Source organism: Zalophus californianus, chromosome 2, assembly GCF_009762305.2.
Source record: "Zalophus californianus isolate mZalCal1 chromosome 2, mZalCal1.pri.v2, whole genome shotgun sequence".
Classification (NCBI taxonomy): Eukaryota; Metazoa; Chordata; class Mammalia; order Carnivora; family Otariidae; genus Zalophus; species Zalophus californianus.
The window spans coordinates 125,905,948-125,932,517 of record NC_045596.1 but is presented as its reverse complement, the minus strand read 5'-3'; the positions used below and the strand labels follow the sequence as shown (position 1 = coordinate 125,932,517).

The window sequence follows — 26,570 nt, the reverse complement described above, 5'->3', positions numbered from 1 at the left end:
CTTATTTGTAAAGAGGGTCTCTGCAGATGTAATCAAAGTAAGATGAGGCCATTAGGGTGGGCCCAAATCCAATGTGACTGGTGCCTTTACAAGAAAATGAAAGCACCATGTTAAGACAGACATCAAAGGAGTGAATATCATGTGGTGATGGAGACAGAGATTGGAGTTATGTTGCCACAAGCCAGGGAACACTTTGGGCTCCAGAAAACTGGAAGAGGCAAGGAAGCACCTTCCCCCTAGAGGCTTCAAAGAGAACATGGCTCTGCCAACAACTTGATTTTAGACTTTTAAATTCCAGAACTATGAGACAATACATTTCTCTTGTTTTAAGCAACTCAGTTTGTGGTACTATGTTACAGGAGCCTTTAGGAAACAATTACGAATTGTTATGTTTTCTTGATAAATGGATCCCTTTATCATTATGTAATGTTTCTCTTTATACCTGGTAATAGTCCGTGTTCTGAAGGCTACTTTTTCTGATATTAATATAGCCATGACAGCATTATTTTATTATTTGCACTATCTTTTTTCTATTAATCTACCTTAAAATTTACTTATTTTTTTTCCTTAGCTGTGTGCAGTCTGCATGTAATGTCATCAAAAGAATTCTTTTCCTCTGACTTTTTTTCTTTTGTTTCTAGCATTTATATTTGATTCTTTTTTTATAGTTTCCTGCTGTGCTGAAATTTCCCACCTGTTTGTGTAAGTTTTCCACCTTTTCCCCTAGATCTCTTAGTATGTGAATCATAGTTACTTTAAATAACCTTTCTGATAGTTCTAACATCTGCGTTATCTCTGAGGCTGGTTCTTTTGATTGCTTTGTCTCTTCACAATGGGTCATTTTTTTTCTTAGTATTTTAAGCATCTCATAATTTTTGGTTTAATATCAGTAGAGACTGGGATGTGAATACTATTTTTATGCCCAGAAATGTGGGTGCCTTTTCTTATGTCAGGCATTTTGTGTGGGGAGTTCAGTCAGTCCAGGCAGTAGGTGAGCTCAGTTGGGTTTCTTATCATCATTGTTACTTTAAGCACAGCATGAACTTCACAAATTCCTCCATTTCTTCCATTTGAATTTGTCCTTAGTATGGTCCTAGGGTGCTAGAGATTTTGTCTCATTGTTCCTACTCCACTCTCTGGCGGATCCTCTAGGCCTGTGCCACTGAGGACTTCTCTCTGCTCTGTTGCCTTTCCCTGGGAGTAGATTGCTGTTGCTCGATACTTAGTGCCAGGCTGATGGTGGGGGTAGGGCAACTCCTCCATTCTCCTGATCCAACATCACTCTTGAGCAGACCCTCTGGGGTCTTCTCAGTGTTCTTGTCTTTACCCTGCATGACATCCAGACTCTGCCTTGTGTCTGTGGCAGGTCGCAGGCATGAGGGGTTTTCTCATCCCTCTTCCAGTAGTAGCAGACCTCTCCTTTGTATCAGTGCAGAATCCTGGCTCAAAAAGAGTTTTTTCCCCTTCTCGTAAGTGAAAAGGCTTTTGCTTTAACTCTACCCCAGAAGCAGTAGATTTTTGCCTGGTCTTCTGGTAATATAGAGTTTCCTATCTCTTTTCCAGGCCCTGGGATGAGAGCATTTGGTATTCTTCCCCCATCAGCCTAAGGGTTTTGATTCATTTTAAGAGAGAGATTAGGGGAAGTGGGTGGTATTTTGTGCCTGTCCTCCTTAATAGCAAGTCATATGCTATCTCCTCAAACTTTCTGATTGTCCAAGCCACCTTCTTCGTTCTTTGTGGCTCCCAATTACTGAGGTTGTGCTAAGACCTGTCAGCGTCCCAGAGGTAAGGGTCTCAGTCAGCAATTGGTGCAGGTTGATTGGAAGCCAGAGGCTCTGGCAGCAGCTTTTAAAGTTTGCAAGTAGACTTCTTTCAGGGAAAGACTGGCAGCTGGACATTGACCTCTGGGGAGGGTGGGAGGGGGGAGATAGCCTGTTAAAGAACTGTTTGTTTGCTACGGTCCTGTGGGACCTTGTGAACAGAAGCCCCAATGGCCATGAGAACCAGATGATCAAGGGATGCATCTTCTAGGGGGCAGCCATGAAAGCAGAAGTGCCAGACCTGTGTACAAGCTCCTTCCCAGGAGATATTGGTAATATGGAGAGGCCATATGGAGAGGGAGAATGCAGAGATGGTGTATGCTGGCTTCTCTAGTAGCAGGGGAGGATTGCAGTTCCTAGATGTGTGTTAAGATAGGATCCTGACTCTCAGGCTGCAGCCTTTAAGATGTGCAAATAGGCTCTTTCAAGAAAGGGCTAGGAGATTGGCATTTCTGTCTGCTGTCTCAGAGCTGAGCACTGGGGTTTAGCCAAGCTGAGTCCTCCGGAGCCAGTGAGGAACTGTGCGATTTTGGTTTGGTTTTGCTGTTGTCTTACGATCTCATAGATGCAAGCCTCATTAGCTTTCAGAGCTATGTGTTCTGGAGGGCCTCTCTCACAGATGGAAGTCTTAACTTGGCGGGGCTAGATGTTGGGTCCAAAAATCTTCACTCCTCAGGGAGAAGCTGTGAGTTTTGAGTTCCTTCCTAATTGTATGCCACTGTGTTGGAGGTGAAATTTGTGGCAAGAGTGTGTCACAGCCTTTCCTACCTGGTACCATGTTGGTTTTTTTCTTGTTTGATAGGTAGCTCAGCTAGTTACAGGATTTCTTCAAGAGGGAATTGATCCATGTGTAACTGTAGATTCAGTTTGTCCATGGGAGGAGGTGAGTTCAGGAACCTCAAGTCATCGTCTTAGACTGGAACTCCCCATGTTAATGGTCTTAACTGTTTCTTTAAGTGGAAAGATGAATCTGTCTGAGAATGAATAGGCTTTATTATATTGGCATTGGGCTTTGGTGTTTATCATTTTCATAATTACTTAAAAATTTTTTTCCCTTTGGCCTTGGATTGTTAAAATTGGGGGGCTTTGGAGGGGGAGAGTTTCCTTCCAGGCATTTAGCTTAACACTGGCAATGGATTATCAGATTATTTTAATCAATTTCTGTGCCTTTCTCAAATTCAGGTAAAAACCTATAGTAAAAATCACTTAATATGAACCATAGCTGAATAACATAGAACTGCAGAGACTACTAAATCTACCAATGTGAGCATTTGAAATGATTTAGATTCTACATAGGCACAATAAGTAAAATGGAATACTTTCTTTTTCCCAAGATGTGTTTCTTAAAGTGAAATAGTATAGTAGGTATATGTTTAACACCACTTGCAAGAAAGTGTGTTTTCAAGGGATTAAAAACTGCTCTGGTACTTGAAAACAAAAGTGCTTATTTGTTAACTCTAAAAGCCATAGTAGTGTGCCAGTGAAATTTTTTCCTTGACAATATTAAATAAAATGTAGAGTGTGTGAAGATGAGTGCCAAACCATTTCAGCCATATATAGCATATGACAAAATACCCTAAAAGCCAAGGTTGAGTAAAAATGCTGATCAGGCTGTTTGTTATACTTGTCATTTAGATAAAAGAGCTGCTACAACTGACACAGAATAGTACTGTACCCCCTAACAGTGGCAGCATGGCTTAAATGGCAGAGGCTATTCGTTTATTTTCTTCTCTTGGCAGTGGGGGAAGAAGGCAGGTGTTGGAGAAGCACATAATAAAATTCAGTGGCTTCTTTAAAAAAGTTTAGCAGCACAGAGAATTAAAGGCTCTTATTGGGTTCATGGTTGTGGATATATAACTATAAAAGTTAAAAGAAAAGTAAAGCCATAACCTTTGGTGACAATATTTACCGTTTTGTTCACTTTTTTTTAAGCTATTTTTGCCAAGCATCTTTCGGTGTCCCCTAGCAAAATATTTTTTTTTTCATTTATGAAACCTTCTGCTAAAGTGATATCCACACACATTAGGTAAGTAGGGATAACTAGCACATTTTCAAAAGGATCTTCAATCTAAACCTCCCATGAAAGGATTTTAATGACTTTGCAAAGTCAGCACCAGCATTTTTATCAATCCACACAACCCAAATCATTCTAGGATTTGCTAGTCAATTTAGTTAAAGTTGGTTCTAAATCTTGCCTCTGCCACTGGCTTAGGTAGCCAATCATTAATCGTCATTTAACTTCTCTGACTCAATTTTTTGCCAAAAGTTAGGAATGCTTAATAGGTTTATATATTAAGGGGCTGAGGTGAATATGAGGTAAGTTATGTAAGATTCTTAGAACCTTCACTTAAATCCAATACATAGTAACACTGTCATCAGATAGAATGGACCCTTTAATCTGTATACCGTATTTATTTCTTGTAATCTTCCAAACCAAATCATTATTCTCTAATCAGAAATGGTCTTTTATGATATCACATTTGCCAATAGTCCATTCCCTTTCATTCTCTGAATTTGAAGTTTTTTTTGTTTAATCCATTCATGAATATTAGATGCCTTTTATTTAATTAACAATATTCAGTCCTTTAATCTGGCATGTTTATAACATAACATTGGATTCCTGTAACATGGAGTTCAACCATCTTGTTATATTTTCCTTACTAACTTTTATCCCTTATTTTGCAATGGCCCTCTTTCAATATCTGTATGTCTATCCTACTTCCAGGAAAAAATTAAATAATGTAAAACATCTCTTGCACATGACCTCTGAAATGCTGTAGGACAGGTTTTATGTGTAGTCATAGAATTAAAGGAGGTTATCCAGTTTCCTAATCATACCAAATGAAGATGACATTGGAGATGGCTTTAGGCCAGTCATCCAGATCCTAAGCAAGATCCTAAAAATCGTTATGCTCTTTTACCTCCCCTTCCTGAGCCCCTTTTCAGTTTTGACATCTCTTCACCATTCCCTATAACCATAAAATGTATCTTTTATGATACCCTATCCTTTAGTGTTTCCAAAGGCCCTGTTTTTGTGTCTTATGAACCAGAATGATCCTTTACTTTTTCTTTAATCTTTTCTTCTGCTTCTGATCCCCAAGATGTTAGGATCTAGTGATTTTCCAAAGAAGGCCTTCACAGAAAGATGTAAAAAAACCTCTTTTGAGACTTGGATTTTAAAAAAGAAGTTTGTTAACTCAAGCAAATCTCTGCTTTATTGAATTTGTGAGACTCCTTGCCAATTCCCTTCACCTTTCTTAGTAACTATAATCATGGTCCATCAGTTTGGAACTTCACTTCTGAAAGGTTGCTATAAATTAGAACAATTCACATATAAATCTCAAAAAGAAGAAGGATTTATGTCAGTCATGGTGGTAATAACAATTACAACAACATTAATGGCAGCTATGCTTCTCAAGTACATTCTTTGTGCCAGGATCTCTGCTAAGCATTTTACATATATTATTAGCCTTTATGCCAACCTATTAAATAAATATCATATTTGAAAAATGGAAATACAAGAAAGTGCTGAAATTCAGAAAAATAATTTGTAATTAATACAACAGTTTTAGATGGATAAAATGACCCCAAGACTGGATTTTTGAGTACTGAATTTGTGTCTCCTAGATTTATGTTGACTTTGAACTAGGTTACTCAGAATACTTCTTCATTTTTAAAACAGGGATTTCTAGCTCACATATTTACTGTGAGAATGTGTAATAATGTCTTATAAACTGCAGAGTGTAAGCTGGGGGTACTAATTAAATAACTTCAGGTAAGATTTCCTAAATTTTTAAAAAAGAAAAAAAACTTAGAATGTATCAACACTATAAAAGCTGTTTCTTTGTACAGCCAACTTTTACTAGTAATTAGATGAAAAAGTCTCTTATGTGCCTTTGAAGGGGTCTGTGAATCCAAAGTTGTTTGTTTTTAATTGATATAGTAGAAGATGGTTGTAATTTGCTTGATGTTTCATATGCTTTTCATAGTAACATTTGGATGCCCTTTGGACTTTTAAAAAATAATTTTGCTTTTGGTTATTTTCTTGAGGTAGGGTAATTCAGTTTATTGGGACTACTGTGTACTATTAGGCTTCTGACAGGTAGTGCACAGTACTGTATGTACCATTAAAGATCATCATTCTTTTCTAACAGACTCTACCTAATTTCATCAGGCTTGTTTAATAGTTTTTTTTCTTAAATATTCATCAAATAAGCTGCAAATAGTAATAAATATTATGAATAATTTACTGTGTGCTAGGCACTGAACTGGGCATTTCACACACAGTATTTTTGTTTCTCTACTAATTAGTAAAATTAACTTCTTAAAGAAGACAATAAAAAGATTTTTTTATTGTATTACTCTTAAGAAACCTGATTTAGAACGTTTTGTTTTGCATATCGTGTTCTGGAAGGTATCATTAGTATTTCTCCAACAGAATACTTATCACTCTACCACAGTTGTCAGTTTTGCTATTTGTGAGATAAGAATATCCTAGGAATAGTGACTTTTTTTTCTATTTATACATTTTCAAGAGTTTGGTGTTCCTTTTTTCCTTAACTTCTCTTTTCGTACTTCAAGTTCTTATTTCCATTTTTTTTCAAACATAATGCTTCTGATAATTTTAAAATAATTCTATTTTGTTTGAACCACTTTTTTATCTTGTGATTCAAGTTATAGTCTGTAGATTTAAAAAAATCTTATATTATTTGTTAGCTTTTTGTAATTTGTAAAATTACTTTTCTATATCCTAGAGCTATTTCACTTTACCTTGTTCTGACCTTGAATTACACTTCTTTAATCAATATCCTATTTTTCATTGATTTTTTTCAGGAAGTTATGACCATTTTAAATGACCAGTATTTTTGTTCTTCTTCCTTTAATCAGTTTCCTGATTTAAAAAAAAAATTCTGTCAAGCTTTTATAGTTAAATTGTACAAAGAGCTCCCTGTAGGAGATATTGCTAGGCATCTTCCTGAATTGCCCTCCAATTGTTACTCTTAATATATTGTATAAATAAGAGAAGCCATCAGCATTTACTTTTAGTTCTTTTGCAGAGATGAATAAACATCTTGAAATGCTGATTTAGACAATGTTTTAAAAATGCTATGATGCACTTTGGTGTATGACTGACTGTTGCTTAGTTAAATGTTTTGCAGCATTATAACATAGTTGGATTCAGCTCATCTTTTAAAGCAGTTGTCAGAAAAATATGGGCCAGCATGGTCGAATGTATTAGCTCAATACATTGTCTCCATTTTATTATGAAGCTGCTGAGGAAGCTGTGATATACAGCACTGTCATTACAGATCTATTGTTAGGATGGTTCCACAGTCTTCTTTGCACCACCATTAATTTATAGCAGTAAACAATATGTAGCCTTCCAACTGCAGCAAAGCAGAATCTTTTAATGAGGTGGATGTTATTACCACAATAAATCAGTGCTTTCGCGTAATGTATAATTCAATGTGTGTATTCCCACTGTAACTTCTCTGAGTAAGCTGATAGTGTATCATTGTCATTGCACAGCTCCACTGGTCTTTTTTTTTTTTTTTTAACCTTCTTTTATTTGGGGACTTCTTTTTTATATGCTTACAAATAAATGTGGTATGTCTTGATAGCTGTCCTGTAGCAAGCTTCAGAAACCAACTGTAACAATAACAGCCAGAATCAATACTGTGGGTTCTACCTATATGGATCTCTGCATGAAGCCATTTATTTCTCAGATGCTACTGAAATCAATCCTAATTGGTTTTAGCATTATATTCAAGAAACGTGATTCTATAACTATTGATTTTGGAGGTATACTCATTTGGAGAGTAATAAAAATAGGAGCAGATAAAGTGAATACTTAATATGCTGCAGAACTATACAAAAGGAGCATTGATTCTATTTTTAATTCACATAATTTGTCTTCCAATGATGTTATTTCTTCGTTCTTTCCTTTTGTATGGCTTGGTGTTTAGGGACAACAACTAAAATATGTTTAAAGGCATTCCAAATTGATTCTGTAACAAAGATTTCTTGGAGTCACTTCTATTCTTAACTGGCATAAATTTAGTAAATCAGATTTAATTCTTCTGTACAGAAACTAATGCTTTAAAAGACAGCATTTTAAACTAGTATCCTGAGATTGATAATTACTATTTTAGATAGTAAAATAGTAATCGATGAAAGATTTTTAAAAATTTGCTTGTAAAGTAAAAAAATGACAATATAAAATGTTGATTCAAACCAAACTATTGAAAGAGGACAGTGCTAAAGATAGTTTTTAAAAATAGTTAATAATTAATTTAAGAAAGATAGTGAAAATGATGAATTTAAAATGTTGCTGTAAATCACATATTAACATGAGAAGCAATTTAAAAACTAGTTTAACTTTGCTTCATCTTTAACAGAATATTTCTGAATACATCTATTTTAAAACCCATATTTTTTATTTATTTCAGTTTAGCATATCCCCCGTAAATAATAAGATATTTAAAATATTTTCTTTCTTTTATAAATGAAGTGACTAGGTGCTCATTTAAGAAAGTCATCTTAGCTTTTTCTCTTTTTTCAGTGAAATGGTAATTATATTTGAAATAAGGAATAGAGGTTTTCTAGAGATCAGAATGTTTTATGAGAATGAGTTATTACTTAAAGCAGGTGGTTTTTAACATTTTTGGAGACCTCAGACCCCTTTGAGAATCTTAATACTTTGTATGTCTTAAGAAAATGTACTTGTGCATAATCACAGAAAATTTTGCATTTTTTAATGAAATTCATGTATTCCCTAAATAACAACAGCTGTAGCAATAATAATGATACCAGCTAACATTTATTTAGCTCTTATCTTATGCCAAGTAATGTTCTAAGTGTTTTACAGGCTGTTATTTCATTCAAACTTTACCCCAATCCTGAAAGATAATCTTAAAAGTAGCATTCACTGAATGTCAGGCATGGTTTATAGGACTTTACATGTAATTACTCATTTTATTTTCCAAAACAACCTTCAGACTGGGTAGTATTACTATTCTAGTGAGCCCACATTCTTCAGCACTTTGCTGTACGGCTTTTCGGCCCTCTACTATAATGAATCGTTTTCTGGTATAAACTCATAATCTGTCTTCTATTATTTATACACACACACACACACACACACACACAGACATACACACATACACTTTATTTATTTCAGGCAGGGATGTTTTTATCCTCTTAATTTTGCTTTCACTCATACTAGTAGAAATTTCTAGATTGACATTTAATCCCTTTTTCACTCATTTTCTTCCTTGCACTCCTCATTCCCTTACATTTTTGTTTCATCCTCTTCTCAGAAGCTATTGTAAATTAATTCTCTAACATCAAGATTCTGTTTCTGGGTTTTGCTTCTAATTAACTAAATAGGATTTTATAGGTGCTTTCCAAACTATTATATAGCTAATATTCACTTCATGTAATTGTCTTTATGAAAATACTTGTTATGGTCTGACTAAAAACCTGTATTCAACAGAAACTGTATTCAACATTTCACTGAGAAATGACAGGTTTCTCCTTCCACTTACATGTGTATGTTTAACCTGCTTTGGAAAAAATTTTTCCATCCACTCTGAATGTAGCACCATGTTTTAGTTTCAATAGAGTATATGTGTATATTTAAATTGACTTTCACTTGCTAATAGGATGACATTTGAAGAAAGAAATAAAAGATAATTACATTTATGTGTTCTTGTTTTGTTTTCTTTTTCTTCCACATTGGCAGCCAATAGGAGCTTTGAATCCAAAAAGAGCAGCATTCTTTGCAGAGCGTTATGAATCATGGGAAGATGATCAAGTTCCAAAGTTCCACTATGGTACTCATTACTCAACTGCAAGTTTTGTTCTTGCATGGCTGCTAAGAATAGTAAGTTCAATTTGAATAATAAACCATGAATAACTAAATTCAGTGTTGTGGAAAATACTCAATGATTGAAAGTTGTTGGCATCTTTTTTGAATGCTAAGTTTTTTTCAGTGATTAGGTTTCTAATTATAAATATCTCTTTATCTCGTTTGGTATGTATTTGATAACATGTTGCTATAGAATAGCCTTAAAAATGTTTCACCTGGAATTATATGAATATTTTTCTTAAATTTGCCTCTTCAAATGGTTGATATCTCATCAGATCCTAAATTGTAACATATGTTATTTTCAAATGTAGTATATTAAAATAAGAACTAAATAAGATTTTGTTCAGATAGCATGTGTTCCTATATTTTAGGAACTTCAATTGCCCCAAATGGAATAAGTTATGTTTATAGATTACACCAAGGCTACTGTGTATTGATAATATATTGGTTAAACAAGAAATGTTTCTGTAAAATTGAAAGGTGATTCATCTACTAGAAAGTAATTTCTTTGGGAAAGCATTAGCAGCACATCATTAATTAAAGCTTGTTAGAAGGGTACAGGCAGACATAAATCCTAGAAGTAATTTATAGTGCTTAGCTAATTTCAAGCAGTTATCTACTAATATGTATTTAAGTGTTCTTTAACTAAGAGGAGGCTTTTAAATCTTCCAAACATTTTTCTTTTCTTAATCATAAATTAAATATTGAGCCATAACAATAGGAAAATTACATATTAGACTATTTCCCTGTACTATGAAGAAAATGCAGTCTAATGTATGTTTGAATTTTATTAATAAATTGTTCTTGAAAAGGGAGTCTGAAAAATGTTGCAAATGCCAAATTTTGGAAGTATTTCTTTTGAAACAAAACTAGTTTAAGAACATTAGTATAATAATTTAGATATAATTCCCATTCTGTACCTAGTTTATATATAGCTGGCTAATGTCTATTAGTCATTAAAGTATCTAAATGTAATAATTTATAAAAAAACATGTTTTTATGCATGAGGAAACATACGGATTTTTTTAATTGCTTATTTTTTAGGAACCTTTCACAACTTATTTTCTAAATTTGCAAGGAGGGAAATTTGATCATGCAGATCGAACTTTTTCATCAATTTCCAGAGCTTGGCGAAACTGTCAGCGTGATACATCTGATATTAAGGTACAGACATGTTTCATTTTACAGTTACTATTCCCATTGTGTTCTTTGTTGAATGAATGTTGACAGTTTCTCTCTTGCAGCATAGAACTATTTACTGAAGAGAAGCCTCAAAGGCTGAGGCTTTAATTAAATGGCCAAGAACCACTGTATAGCATCTCTCTGTCTGTCTCTGTCTCTCTGTTCTTTTTTGTCTGTCTCTACCTGTCATATGTCTCCCTGTCTCTTTCTCTTTAGTTGTAGAATGGTTATTTTTTTCCTCCTTGGAATCTTTTTAAAGGAAAAATACAGTACTATGAATGTAAGGTAGCATGCTCAATGGTATTACAAACTCAATAAATAAAATTAATAGTCAGAAAAATACTATGAGAAGACTCTCAGACTTTTAATTTATTTAATTTTATTTTACTTCATTTTATTTTAAGGATCCCATGTCTCTTAATCTTTTACATGCTACTAATTCTAAATTCATACCTGACTCTGCTTGATATAAGGTTACATTATTATTGAGGGAAAAGAAAAGTTCTCCTATCTATATGTATGTTCACTACTGTAAGAAATCAAAAACTTTGCATAATAGCTAACATAATCCTTACTAGATCTTTGTTTCTACCCTCAGAAATTATAGTATTTTATTTTCATGACATACTGTCTCTTTCTCTAGATGCTGTTGAATATAATGAGATATGCCTATGGATGTGAAATTCCTTATAGTCTCATAAAGAAATATGACTTATATATAAATATTTATATTTATATATAAGAAAATGATAGGCACCATATAAGAAATATTGGGGTTTAAAAGAGGAAAAGTTACATTGCTAATGTTTATGTTACTATAGGGTACCTTTAAAAAATTTAATAATGATAATTATATCTTTTAGGTGTGGTACTTTGAAGACTATAAAATGTATTCACATACTTTATCTTACAGTAGAGCATAATATTACTTATATCAAAGATATTTTATTGAAGAAGATGACATCATATGCAGAAATAATCTTTTATGTTGGGACATCTATAGGATTTTTTGATATTGCAAATAATGTACTCTGAAATACTCTTGAAATTATATATCATATTCTTTAAGAGTCATCAGTAGAGGGCTCCTGGCTGGCTCAGTCGATAGAACATGTGGCTCTTGATCTGAGGGCTGTGAGTTCAAGCCCCTCTTTGGGCCTAGAGCTTACTTTAAAAAAAAAAAAAAAATCAGTAGATGATTTTGAAATGGGTAACTAGATAACAGTAAATCAGAATAGGTAATAGATTTAATAATTATTTTTTAATTCTTCCAATCTCAAAGCTATTGAATTACTTATTTAACTCTTTTGAGAAGTAATGAGGGATATGGACATAGGAAAACAGTGATAAGCCTAACTTTTTTGTTATCAAATTGAAGACATGATTTTTTTAAAATTTGTTAATTCTTTCATTTGTTAAGCATCTCATGACCAAGTTATAACCTCATATTTAAGTTTGGTACTTGAAATTTAAACAAAAATAAAATTATGAATTTGAAAATTATTTTTTCCTGCTCCATAATAAATGGATAGTATATATCTTCAACTTTCTACCTCTAAGTACTAGACATTCCTTCTTAATGCTTTGTTAGACAAAAGGTGCATATGATAGATCTGTGTAGTTCTGTCATCTCTTTTTCCTAAATCTCAAGCCTTTTTCTGTCAAGATTCTTCAGTTAGCACAAGTCTAGTTCCATTTTCCCAAACACTTACCTTAAAATACCCTACCTGTAAAAAAAATTAAAAACCCACACAAAACAGCTGCAACATTAAAAACTAAAAAACAAAAAAATAAAACCCATATGAACTTCTTTAGCTTTCTTCCTAATTTTTCTTATTCCTTCACAAATAATAAACACTTAAATTCATCTCACTTTCTTTTGAATGCCCCAGCAGGCTTTAATAAAAAAGCTCCAACTACTAGACAAATAATAGAATTTCAATTCTTGCTATTGTGCTACTTAATTTCTGGCTTCCTAGCTGTGTTATATAAAGCATCTATATGAAGAAGTAGAGTACAGAGTTAAGGAAAAAGTTAAAATTTTTTTAAAAATTTCAAGTGTCAAGTTGATTTGGCCTGAATAAAAATATAGTTTCATTGATAAATATTATTAAATTATGTTTAGAGGCAGAGAAATTTTCTTCAGGACTATTTGCTAAAGCCTACTTGCTCTTATAACCAATATGTATAGTCTCCTTTTTTTTTTAACTGTAAAATACCTGTAGGGTAGAGAGGACATTGAAAAATTACATTCTCTACATTGATAACTAATTTGGTCCCTACAACTTTTCAAGTACCTTGAAAAAGTATGTAATACATGGTTACAGAGGCTAAAGAGCCTCCTTATACATGGCTAGATGGTCCTTTTAAAACTGAGGAGGGGGCGCCTGGGTGGCTCAGTCGTTAAACGTCTGCCTTCGGCTCAGGTCATGATCCCAGGGTCCTGGGATCGAGTCCCACATCAGGCTCCCTGCTCCGCAGGAAGCCTGCTTCTCCCTCTCCTACTCCCCCTGCTTATGTTCCTGCTCTTGCTATGTCTCTCTCTGTCAAATAAATAAATAAAATCTTTAAAAAAAAAAACAACTGAGGAGGTATTTAATCTTGCTTCTTTTCTTGTATCCTGCCCTTTTAAAAGTGTTACATTTTAACACTTTAGAAAGCACATTTAAGTTATTATGATAATATAATGTATAAGAATAAATGTATAAGAAAGCACATTTAAATCATTATAGTAGTATAAATATTTCATTGAGATATTACATTGCATTTCAGATGGAATCATTAATTATAGTGTGATCTTTATTTGTATTGTCTTGTTGAGGTTTCTGGAAATAATAAGAAAAATGTTAAACAGTACACAGAGGATAGTGAAATATGGGTGGTGAGAATCACGTTACTGAGTATACTCAATATACATTGAGTATATATTCTAAAGTATACCTTGCTTGATGAATATGGTATACATTTTCTAAAATGTTTTCATGACATTTTACAAAAATGAAATGTTGTGGGGCGCCTGGCTGGCTCAGTCAGTAGAGCATGCAACTCTTGATCTTGGGGTTGTAAGTTTGAGTCCCACATTGGGTATAGAGATCACTTAAAGAAAAAATCTTTAGGGGCACCTGGGTGGCTCGGTCGGCTAAGCGTCTGCCTTCAACTCAGGTCATAACCCCAGGGTCCTGGGATCAAACCCTCCATGGAGTCCCTTATCAGCAGGGAACCTGCTTCTCCCTCTCCCTCTGCCGCTTTCCCTGCTTATGCTCTTTCTCTGTCAAATAAATAAATAAAATCTTTAAAAAAAAAACAAAAATGAAGTGTTGTGAGGTAGATAGAAGATTAATTTTTTTTCAGGGAAAAATAATAATGTGATAACATTTCTAGTATTTAACTGTTTTTGTGCTGAAGGGGAACTGTTACTTTAGTATCTTAGAAACCCTATTTCTTGCATTCTGCTAATACTCAGAGGATAACTTACTAAAAAAAGGTTATCCTAGTGAATTATTTTTTTTCAGGGAAGAAAAAACTATTAAATTTTACTGAAGTAGTCTTTGAATTTTAGCATGACTTACCATTTTAGAGTTCTGGGGATCATTTGTATTTTCGGGTATCATTGGTGGTTTCATTTCAGATATGACCCTAGATGATGCTTTTCATTCTGCCTGGATAAACTGTTAGAAGTGTTGATCAGCTCTTTAAGTAGGCTTACTACTGTTCTGGATGTGTGGGTGGAGCAGTTAGTTGAGCATCTGACTCTTGGTTTCAGGTCAGGTTCTAATCTCATGGTTGTGAAATAGAGCCCCACTTCGGGCTCCATGCTCTTCCCAGAGTTTGCTTGAGTTTCTCTCTCCCTCTCCCTTTGTCCCTCCCCCCACGCTCTTTCTTGTTCTCTCTCTCTTTAAAATAAGTAAATATTTTTTTAAAGTAGGATTATTACTGTTTAATAGAAATATAATGCAAGCCACAATTGCCAACCACATGTGTAATTTTAAATTTTCTTATAGTCACATTTTAAAAAGTGAAAAGAACCATGTGAAATTAATTTTAGTATCAAAATATTGTTATTTCAACATGTAACCAATATAAAATTATTAATTAGATATATTCTTTCATACTGTCTTTGAGATCTGGTATGTATTTTATATTTATAATAACATGTATATTTAGACTAGCCACATTTCAAGTGTTGAATAGCCACTTGTAGCTAATGGCTACTGTATCAAGCCCTGTATGCTTAGGACAATGTTCCTGATGTTGTACTTCATCTAAATATTGATAGGTAGTGGCAATAATAGGTATTCTTGAGGATTGAAATAGGATATGCTAAAATTGGGTTGGAGAATCATCATTGTGATAAATAATATTTTAAAATCCCCAGCAGGTTCTGTGTTTCAAGTTTTAAAAACCCACTTAAGGGATGCCTGGGCATCCATCTCTTGATTTTGGCTCAGGTCATGATCTCAGGATTGTGAGATCAAGCCCAGGGTCAGGCTCTGCTTTGGGCATAGAGCCTGCTTAAGCGTCTCTCTCCCTTTCCTTCTGCTCTGCGATATGTACCCCCCCACCATAGCTCATGTGCATCCTCTCTCTCTAAAAAACAAACAAAAAAACTCACTTAAGTTTAGATACTGAAGTGCAAAATAGATTACTGAACTATTATGACCAAATTCTGTGAAGCAAATTATGGACTCATAAAAATTGAATGAATTTCACTAGGTAATCACATCTAAATATTACATAAATATCTAAGCTTTTCTATCAGTTCATGTCACTGATTATTCCCCTGGCTCTGAGGCAACATACTCATTTCAGGGACCTTAGTGTCAGTACATTTAATGATTAAGTACAATCGGACTTGCTCAATTTAAACTCTTTTCCTTCTCTCCTATAGAAATTATTAATAATTAAGATTGAAGAGGGGCGCCTGGGTGGCTCAGTCGTTAAGCGTCTGCCGTCGGCTCAGGTCATGATCCCAGGGTCCTGGGATCGAGCCCCGCATCAGGCTCCCTGCTCAGCTGGAAGCCTGCTTCTCTCTCTCTCCCACTCCCCCTGCTTGTGTTCCCTCGCTCGCTGTGTCTCTCTCTGTCAAATAAATAAATAAAATCTTTAAAAAAAAAAAAGATTGAAGAGTGGAAGGAGTCATAAATACCACCTAGGTTCATTATTTCAGAATGGAGCACAATAGTATGTAAATCTAAAATGAAGATTAATGGAGAACCATACTTCTCCAGAAGCCCAAAATTTAGGACAATAATACAGTACTAAAAAAACCTATGCTAAAATTTTAGTAAAATTTGAGTAAAAAGTTTGAGGGAGTCCTGAGGTAATATTTAATTTTAAACTTTTTATTTTAATTATGCACTATCAGGCTCTGGTTGTGATACAGCACCAAATAAGACACAGTCATTGCCTTTGATGAACTTGCTCCATAGAAGAGATACTGACAATAAAACAGTCCCAGCAATTTGGTATAATTAAGGCTATGTGGGCTCCTAGATAGAGCCTCAGAAATGAAAAGAAGAGAGAGGAGAGGAAATCCAAGGCCTAACATGAGGGGCCATATAAGCTTTGGTAAGGAGGTTGAAATTTATCCAGGGACAATAAGGAGACATTGAAAGGGTTGAGGTACAGAGACACGAACAGATTTTGTGGGGATTTTTTTGTTTTTTTTTGTTTTTTTAGATTTTATTTATTTATTTGACACAGAGGGTGACAGCGAGAGAGGGAACACAAGCCGAGGGAGTGGGAGAGGGAGAAACAGGCTTCCCGCAGAACAGGGAGCCCGATGCGGGGCTTGATCCCAGGACCCTGAGATCATGACCTGAGCCAAAGGCAGTCGCTTAACCAACTGAGCCACCCAGGCGCCCCAGATTTTGTGGTTTTAAGAGAACACTGTGGTTGGTGTTTGAGTATGTATTACACTGTGAGCAAGAGTGAAGCAATCGGTAAGCTGCAATTAGGGGAGAGACAGTGGAGTCTTGAACTCAGTAGTGGAAATGGTGGTAGAGAAATGTAGGTGAATTTAATTATGTGTTTAGAAGGTAAGAACTGTTGAGATCTGGTGATTGATTGGTCTTGTAAGATGAGAGACAGAGAGAGAAATTAAATTCGACTTGGACATGTGTGTAGAGAACACAGAAGAACAAGTTTAGTTAGGAAATAAGTATCTAGCTCCCTGCCTTCAGGCAGAAAACTTCCTGTGACAGCTGAACTAAAATCCTCAAAAACATACTTAAGTCAGCATTTATTGATTATTTATCACATGCAATACATACTAGACAGCACTTGGAGTAAAAGGGTAAGGTAAACACAGTTCTTTATTTTACATACCTTCTGATGATAAAGACAGGTATATATAAACTATTTTTAATATAACTTAGTGAAAAGTGGCATAATAAGATATAAACACAAATTAATTCTGACTGGGGAGGTGAAGTTGTGGGTGACTTCATAGAGTGAGACTGGACTTGTATCTTAAAGGATGCTAGAGAGTCCTAACAAACCTCCCAGATTTATGTCTCTAGCCTGTACATTATCCTGGTATCTAACTCCCTCCTCGATATCTCCCTTTGAATATATAAAATGTATCTCAAAATTAACATGTTCAAAACCAAATTCCTGATCTTTATTCCTTTATTCCTTCAAATGTGATCTTCTCACAGTCTTTGCCATTTTAGTAACTGGTTTCCCACTTGAGAGTTAAAAGCCTAAGTCCTCGAATGCAAGGCTCTATGCCATCTACCTCTGCCTCCAAAATCCTATTAGCTCTTGACTTCTTTTTGTTCTGTTTCCCTCCTTGCTCACTCTGTTCTAACCGAGCAGAACCCCCATGGTATTCTTCAAATATTCCAGTATCTTCACAATTCAAGGCCTTTATTTTTACTTTTCCTTTTTCCTGAAAAATTCCTTTAGATAGCTTCATTCCTTCACCCTTTTCAAGTCTTCGCTTAAATGTCACCTTCTCAGTAAGAACTTCTCTGTCCTCTCCATTTAAAATTACATTCCTTACCCCAAGCCCTTTTACTCACTTCCAGTTTCATTTTTCTTCATGTTACTCGCCATCTGACATAAATATATTTATTTGCCTGGTATGTCTTATCCTGCTGGAACATTAGCTCCATAACAGCATAAATTGGACTCTTTTGCTCATTGGTCTTTTCCTAGAGCTTAAAGCACTACCTGGAACATAGTGGACACTAAATTAAATATTTATTAAATTAATACTTGGTGAATTCTGAGCGAGGAAAATGATATGAATGTAGTCAGAGAAAATGCTTGGCACCTTGGGGAATGTTTATTGGTCTGCTAACTTGGTCTTATGTGCTTTATGTGTGTAGGAAACATAAAAATGGAGAGACACTAAAAGGCAGTTGTGGTCCCATATGAAGATTCTTGGTAACATTCTAAAGATATTTGGCTTAGTTCTATAGGTCAGTTCAGCAAAATTTTTCTGCAAATAGCCAAATAATAAATATTTTTTGATTTGCAGTCCACGTGGTCTCTGTCCCAGCTACTCAGTTCTACCACTGTAGTATAAAAGCAGCCATAGACAATGTGTAAACAAATGAGTGTGACTGTATTACAATAAAAGTTTATTTACAAAAACAGGTGGCAGGTCATTTTTGGCCAATGGGCTATGGTTTACAGTCCCCTGCTATAGGCCATGAGGAGCCATTTAAGATTTTTGAACAGAAGTACCATGTAACTGGCTCTACTATAAAAGAAGGAGCTTTGGCAACAGTGTGGAAAATAGATCCCATTGGGGAAAGAATGGATGAGATGGGAAAAAAAGGATGAGAGCTGGAGGTCAGGAGAAATGTTAGGAGGCTGTTACAATTAGTTAAAGGGAAAGATGATAAGAGCTTCAACTAGTGAAGTGGTTAAGGGGATAAATTCAAGGGATGGGTTAGTTCTTTAGGATTCAGCATTTGGTTTACTATAAGGGATAGAAAGACTTAAAGTTGTTTATTTTATTTATTTGTTTATTCATTTGACGTATAGTTGACATATTAATTTCAGGTTTGCAACATAATGCTTCAACATTTATATAATTACAGAGTGATTACCATGATAAATGTAGCTGCCGTCTGTCACCATACAAAGTTATATTATTAACTATATTCCCTGTGCCATACAGTGCATCTCTATGACTTATTTATTTTATGACTAGAAGTTTGTTCTTTTTTTTTTAAGATTTTATTTTTAAGTAATCTCTATACCCAACATGGGGCTTAAACCCACAATTCAGAGATCAAGAGTCACATGCTCCACCGACCTTCCCCAAAAGGAAGTTTGTTCCTTTTAATCAATCACCTTCACCTATTTCACCCAGCCCCCCACCTCCCCCTCCTTCTGGCAACCACCAGATTGTTCTCTGTATCTATGAGTCTATTTCCATTTTTTTGTTTGTTCATTTGTTTTGTTTTTAGACTTCATATTTACATAAAATCATATGGTATTTTTCCTTCTCGATCTGACTTATTTCACTTAGCAGAATACCGTCTAGATCCATCTATGTTGTCACAAATGGTAAGATTTCTTTTTTTTTTTCCTATGGCTAAGTAACATTCCTCCTATCTACCTACCTATCTATATACATACATGCACACACACACACCACATTTTCTTTCTTCATTCATCTATTGGTGGACCCATAGTTTGCTTCTGTATCTTGGTTACTGTAAATAACGCTGGAGTAAACAGAGGGGCGCATAGATCTTTTGAATTAGTGTTTTTGTTTTGTTCAGATAAATACCCAGAAGCGGAATTGCTGGATTGTGTTGTTGTTTCACCCTCTCCTGGCTATCTTCTTACCTTTTTTTTTTTTATTCCCTTTTACTGCATTATCTTGCTTTCATACCCTGAATTGTTAGAGTACCTTAGGACTCAAGTTTTTAGATCTCTTCTGTATCGATACCTTTTTCCTAGGTGTTTGCACCTTATCTCATGGCTCTCCCCTGAATTCTAGATTTATATATCTAGCTCCTTTTGAACTAGATATACGTTCATAGGCATTTTATTTTTTTAAAGATTTATATATTTATTTTAGAAAGAGGAAGCACTCACGAGCAAGTGGGGGAGGGGCAAAGGAAGAGAATCTTCAAGCAGACTCCCCACTGAGCACCAACCCCAACATGGGGCTTGATCTCACGACCCTGAGGTGAAACCAAGAGTCAGATGTTTAACTGACTAAGCCACCCGGGGGCCCCTGCTCATAGGCATTTTAAACTGAACAAGTCCAATATCAAACTCAAAGAAAAAGTCCTCCTCTTCCCTCAGTGTTTACCATGTTAATAAAAGACAGCACCAGGCCTTTAAAAAGCTTAGAATCTTTGATTCCTCCCTTTCACACACATCCCATTGCCCATCCTCTCAACCTTCAAAATATATTCGGAATCTGACCAGTTAACACCACATCTATCACTAGGGCCCTAGTCCAAGTGGCCATTATTTCTCACTTCACCTGTTCCCCATGTGGTATTTCTCTATACAACAGCAAGAATAATCTTTTTATATTGTAAGTTGGATCATATCCCTGTGCCCCAATCTCTCCAATGACTGCTCATCTAACTTAGAACAAAATTCAGGTTCTTGCTGTAGCCACTGAGGTCCTATCTGGTTATCTGGCTGCCTCTCTGATTGTTTTCTTTTACACTACTGTAGCCTCATTTGCCTTTATTGTTGCTCTTCTTCAGAAATGCCAAGTCCACTCCTGTTTGGGTGGCTTTGCATATGATAATCTCTCTGCCTCAACCACTTTCCCCCACATATTCGCTTTGCTCATTTCATTCTTTCATTCAGGTCTCTGCAAAAATGTCACCTCCTCAGAATGGACATGTCTGAACATCCTTTCTAAAATACCACACGTCAACCCTCATTCTGCATCCCCTTATCTTGTTTTATTTCTTTTTACATAGTGCTTGCCACTATTTGATGTGATACATACATATTAGTTTGTTTATGTCTCCATCACTAGAGCTTTATGAAGGTAGGGACTTTTTGTTTTATTTACCTTCCAACCTCAGCATTTTGAACAGTGCCTTGCATTTAGTTAGTAATCAGTGAATATTAGTTGAATGAATGAAAGAATAAATTGATTTTATTTTTATTAAATGTTTTTTTAAAAATTTTATTTATTTGACAGAGAGAGAGCACACAAGCAGGGGGAGCGGCAGGCAGAGGGAGAGGGAGAAACAGGCTTCCTGCTGAGCAAGGAACCTGATGCGGGGCTCAATCCTAGGACCTTGGGATCATAACCTGAGCTGAAGGCAGATGCTTAACAACTGAGCCACCCAGGCGCCCCAAGAATAAATAGATTTTAAAATATCAAGTAAAGAGGAATCAGTGAAAGAGACTGGGAGACATTGAAAGGTCGTTTTTAGAGAAAGAGGAGAGTGCATGGCCATCCCAGCTGGAAGGGAATAGCAAAACCTAGGTTGGTATGTGCTCCACATGGAATGGTGTTACTAATGCTTCATATTTTAGGAAGGGCTTTTCTGTCCACAAGACAACTGATAACTGAATGCCATCTGCCAACCAAGAGGTGAGATTGGTTTCATTTTCTGCATTTTTATAATTAAGACAGATTGAGCTGTTACTGTTAACAGCTTTACAAAAGAAGTCTATGTGGACATCCTGTACTGGTACATCTTAGATATCCAGGTCACATCTTGGAGATTGAATTTAAAAACCTATGTTATAATTTATCGTGTATTATTAGTAATGAACGTAAAATACGTATTAACTTAAAAATGAGTAGGGCTAATACAGCATATTTCGTACTTAAAATTAAGTAGAGAGACTGCAATTAAATCCTGAGATTATAAATAAGTTTTTCAATAAGTGCCTATCAGTAATATTACATGAATGAGTTTTAGCTTTAAGAATTAACTCTTAGGGGCGCCTGGGTGGTGGTTAAGCATCTGCCTTCAGCTCAGGTCATGATCCCAGGACCCTGGGATCAAGCCCCACATTGGGCTTCCTGCTCAGCAGGGAGTCTGCTTCTCTCTCTCTCTCTGCTGCTCCCTGTTTGTGCTCTCTTGCTCTCTCTGTCAAATAAATAAATAAAATCTTTAAAAAAAGAAAAAAGAAATAATTCTTAAAAGTTTTAAGTATAGGGACATCTGAGTGGCTCAGTCTGTTAAGCATCTGCCTTTGGCTCAGGTCATGATCCCAGGGCCATGGGATCAAGTCCCGCATCGGGCTCCCTGCTCAGCAGGGAGCCTGCTTCTTCCTCTGCCTGCCACTTCCCCTGCTTATGCTCTCTCTCTCTCTGACAAATAAATAACTAAAATCTTAAAAGTTTTAAGTATATACATGTTTGTTAAATAATGGAGATGATCAAAATGGAGATGACAATAGAATAGTTTTATTTGTGTCTTGTGAGATTTATAAGAACATGAGTCCTTTGACTTGCCCTCTACTGCCTCAGAAATCCCAGGAGTCTGTAATCTGAAGATAAGGTAGGTTCCTTTTTTCCTCTATCAGGATCTTCTACCATAATACATTCTATTGATGGTGATGGCATCAGTGTTAGAGCCATTTATAAAAAAGTGTTTAGCTATAGCAAATAGAGCATAATTGCTAGAAATGTATTTCTTGATACATTTGTTTTTTAAAAAAAGCTTAAACTTTGATTATTCAGTAGTTTTTTTGGTTAAAATATTCTCATTATTCTTCTGTTTTCAGACATATTTTTAAATAATAGAGAATTTTTTAAATGCTAAAAGAAAGTAAAATTAAAATCCCACCTTTTTCATACATCCTTTGTTCATTTCTGGCATATGTCCTCCCTCCCTCCCTCCCTTTCTTCTCTTTCTTTCTTTTGTATTTTTCCTTCAGTCTCTATTTCATACTCACATCCGCATGAAAGTGAGCTCAAGCTGTCTCATCTCTCTATTAACAATGTAAAACATTCACACTCTAACAGAACTATGTATCTGTTCATTCTTGTTTTTATATACAACTTATGTATAACTTTCAGATTTGTTCAGTTTACCACATCTCTTTAACCCTTCTTTATGTATCAATAGGTTAAATATTGTAGGTGTGTACTATTTTTTTTAACATTTAACCTCGTACTCTTTGTCCACAATGAACCATTATTTTGTTCTTTGATAAAAATTACTTGAAACATTGAATATTTTTCTTATGCTACTTAAATACCAGGCAAGAAAAAAAATTTTTTAAGGCACTTAGAAAATGTTCCAGCATTCCTGAATTATAAAAATGTACACACATCAGCAGTGATATGTTTTTTGACCGGTGATCTTATGATATTTTTGTTTAATTAAAAATGTGGACTGTTCATTAATATGTTCACAGACACTGATATTAACCATTCTCCCCCACACTCATAGCAATATGTATGTCTGTATGTATATATTTTACAGCTTGTTCCAGAAAGGGTTTAAGGTGGGCATTTTATTTATGGCAGTTACACCTTGCCTGTTGTTTGTACTATTAATGTCCATTATCTCTTCCCAAATTACAATTTCCTTTAAGATAGGGGCTGGAACAGCAAATAGCTCAGTGAAGATGTCCAGTCCAAATATAGAAGTGCAGAACGTGTTAAAAGCGGGAGAGAACTATAAAATATTCAGGGTCTTCATCATAAAGTGAGGCATGTTAAGCTGTACTGTCATTGTTAATAAAAAATAAATATATATGTTTTAAATGTGATATTGATTTAGTGGGAATTTATTAAGTCTCAAATATTTTTGTAGACATTTTATTTTTACAAGGATATTTTTTTAAATGCCCTTAGAATTATGTTAAATATTTTTATGAATGGACATAATTCCATGAATGACCTGTTTGCTTTCAGTATCAGTCAAGTGGAGTCTGTAATTTTGGATTTTTGTCAGGGGTCACATTAATAACAATAATGGTAATAATAATATCATATATGCCTATAGAATTTTGTATTCTGAGCCTCACAACAACCCTGTGTTTCAAAATGACAATGCGGGTGAATAAGGGTCAGAAAAATTAAATTAAGGGCATGTGACCAGTAAGTTGAGTAGACAAAACTCAAACCCAATTATTCTCTCTACTGTATTAGATTGATACAGATTATCTATTATTTATTGGTTTGTAAGATTCATGATTTTTCTTTGTTTAAATGCATTTGAAATGATAATTTTATAATATCTAAAACCACATGATATTTATTGGATCTGTCTAGAAGGATTATAGATTATTTTTCCTTCTCTAATTTTAAAAATTGCTATTGTTTCTTTTATTAAAGGAAAAAATGGCATTTTATCTACCAAATAAAGAGAAACTAAATTTAAACATCAATTTGAAAACTTTCCTATATGCAGTCCATTTGAAGTTACTTATAGCTACGATTCAACTCTAATCGGTTTTTTAAAAAGGTTTTTCTCATTTTGGGGCTAACAAAATAAATATTTGAATGTCAAAATGTATCGGAACATGTTCATTATTTTTTTCATAATGTGTTGTTTGTTAACTCTTTTATTCATTAATAAAGCTTATTTGGTTTTTTCTCCCTTCATAAAATATATCATCTTCCAAGTAGTGAAAAGACAAAATTTTGTTTTCATATCTTTTTTACTTTCAGTGTCCCCAAAGTAGTATACATTAAATTAGTTACCTTGCTATTATGCTTACATTTGCGTTGTCAGGATTCTATAATTTAGTAAGAATAGAATAAAAATTTAACTCTAGTTCTAAAGTAGCATCTTTTGTTTTATTTTTAGTATTGATTTTCTTGTTTCTTTGGGTTCATAAATTAGTATTTTCTGGGGTTACCCAGGTATTACTGAAGTCATGGTTTTATTTGAATGGATAGAATTGGTGTCTATTAGGAGAATCATACAACCTCACTGCAGAGGCCATATCAGTGGGGATCATATCTTAATAAAGAAAACTAAAGCATATGTGTGGTCACAACCAATCCTTGTCATTATGCCATGAAAGCCTTAGGATTTGTGATCAAAGCAATGGGCTTATCCTGAACTATGGTATAACCTCTGGTTGAACCTTTCAGATTTTTATTTTAGGAGATGATACACTACATTTTGACCATGTTACCTGCCTCTAAGACCCATCTATCTAATTAAATGAAAGAGATTAAAATTATTGTCAGCAAGTCAGAAGAAAATGTGAATTACAAATATCTCTGTCTTCTGTCAGTGTTGTTTACTTATCATTTTCTACTGGTGTTACAAAGAATTTCTGAGCATATGTTTTTTATCCAGAGTTGACTGTTCTGATGAATATAAAACATTCTTCACATTGTAAATGTACATCAGAAGTATTAGACATAATTTTTGACTATGTTACTAAATATCATCTGTCAAAAGAGATAATTTTGAACTTAACTTTTGGATATTAAGGCATGGTTCTTTTAGGAAGATACTTTTAGGATTAAGTTGGAATTCTGCAAGTATATACTTGAATGTCACTATATCCGTAGTAAAATTTAGGCATTATATATACTTTTTTTGTCAAATGTTGTTTGTATCTCAGTTGAGTTCAGTATATTTGTTTTATAATAAGAGGGTATTCAACTCTCATCAACAGATTTATTTATGCAGATTTTCTTATAATGAAGTTGTAATATGTCTTAAGTGTATATGCTCACTTCTTTACTCAATCTAATCGTGCTTATTTGATGATGTTTTTGATACCTAGTGTAAGTTCTTAGTAATCTTTCTCTTCACTGTTAATTTGTTAGGAACATTTATCTTACTTTAAATTCATGTTCATTTTTTGGAGGGCATTTGGGTAGCTCAGGCAGTTAAGCGTTCAACTGTTGATTTCTGCCCTGGTCATGATCTCAGGGTCATGAGATTGAGCCTCCTGCAGCTTAGGGCTCTGCGCTCAGCAGTGAGTCTACTTGAGATTCTCCCTCTCCCTCTGCCCCTCCTCCTAACCCCTACACTCTCTTGCTCTCGCTCTCTCTCAAATAAATAATCTTTTATTTTTTTTAAAGATTTTATTTATTTATTTGAGAGAGAGAACACAAGCAGGGGGAAAGGCAGAGGCAGAAGCAGACTCCCCACTGAGCAGGGAGCCTGATGCAGGGCTCCATCCCAGGATCCTGAGATCATGACCTGAGCTGAGGCAGACACTTAACTGACTGAGCCACCCAGGCATCCAGTAAATCTTTTAAATAAATAAATTCATGTTCATTTTTAAAATTTCCTGATGGGAAAATTTTTTTTCTTATGAAAAAAAAGCTGAACTTCACAGCCTGACATTCAGGGCTTTCCACACTTTGATTCTACTTACATCTTCAACTTTATTTCCCACTGCATGTATATAGTCCTCTCTAAACCAATTAAATCGTTCTTCATTGATCATTAGAAGCAAGTGATATGCACATTTCAGTCTCTATATTCCCCTGTCGGGACTATTCTCGTCTTTCTTCTCTGGTTTCTTATTTTAAATGCCATTTTTCAGTCATTCATTCAACAGATTTTTACTGAATACCTAATATGTGTTACACTCTGAGCCTTGGTTTTGGAGGTTTAGTGGTGAACAGGATAGGTAAAGTCCTCAGTTTTATGGAACCTTCAACTTAAAGGGAGATACAAGCAAACAGACTATTACGTACAGTTTGATGAGTGTTATGTTAGGGAAATACAGTGTATTATGCTCTTTTTCCCAAAGCTTTCTCTTTCCACCCCAACTTTTAGTCATTTTCTTTTTTGAATTCCTAGACTGCTGTT

The 26,570-nt window shown here is 34.8% G+C and overlaps 1 protein-coding gene across 3 annotated transcripts in view; it reads left to right on the top strand.

Annotated features, from left to right (window-relative positions):
• Positions 1–26,570, top strand: part of LRBA (LPS responsive beige-like anchor protein) — a 737,558-nt gene that overhangs the window by 566,873 nt on the left and 144,115 nt on the right. For all 3 annotated transcript variants that reach the window (XM_027597848.2, XM_027597846.2, XM_027597847.2), the window contains 2 exons: positions 9,565–9,705; positions 10,735–10,854. In XM_027597848.2, coding sequence (XP_027453649.2) covers positions 9,565–9,705; positions 10,735–10,854 — 261 coding nt within the window. The remainder of the gene's footprint in view (positions 1–9,564; positions 9,706–10,734; positions 10,855–26,570) is intronic.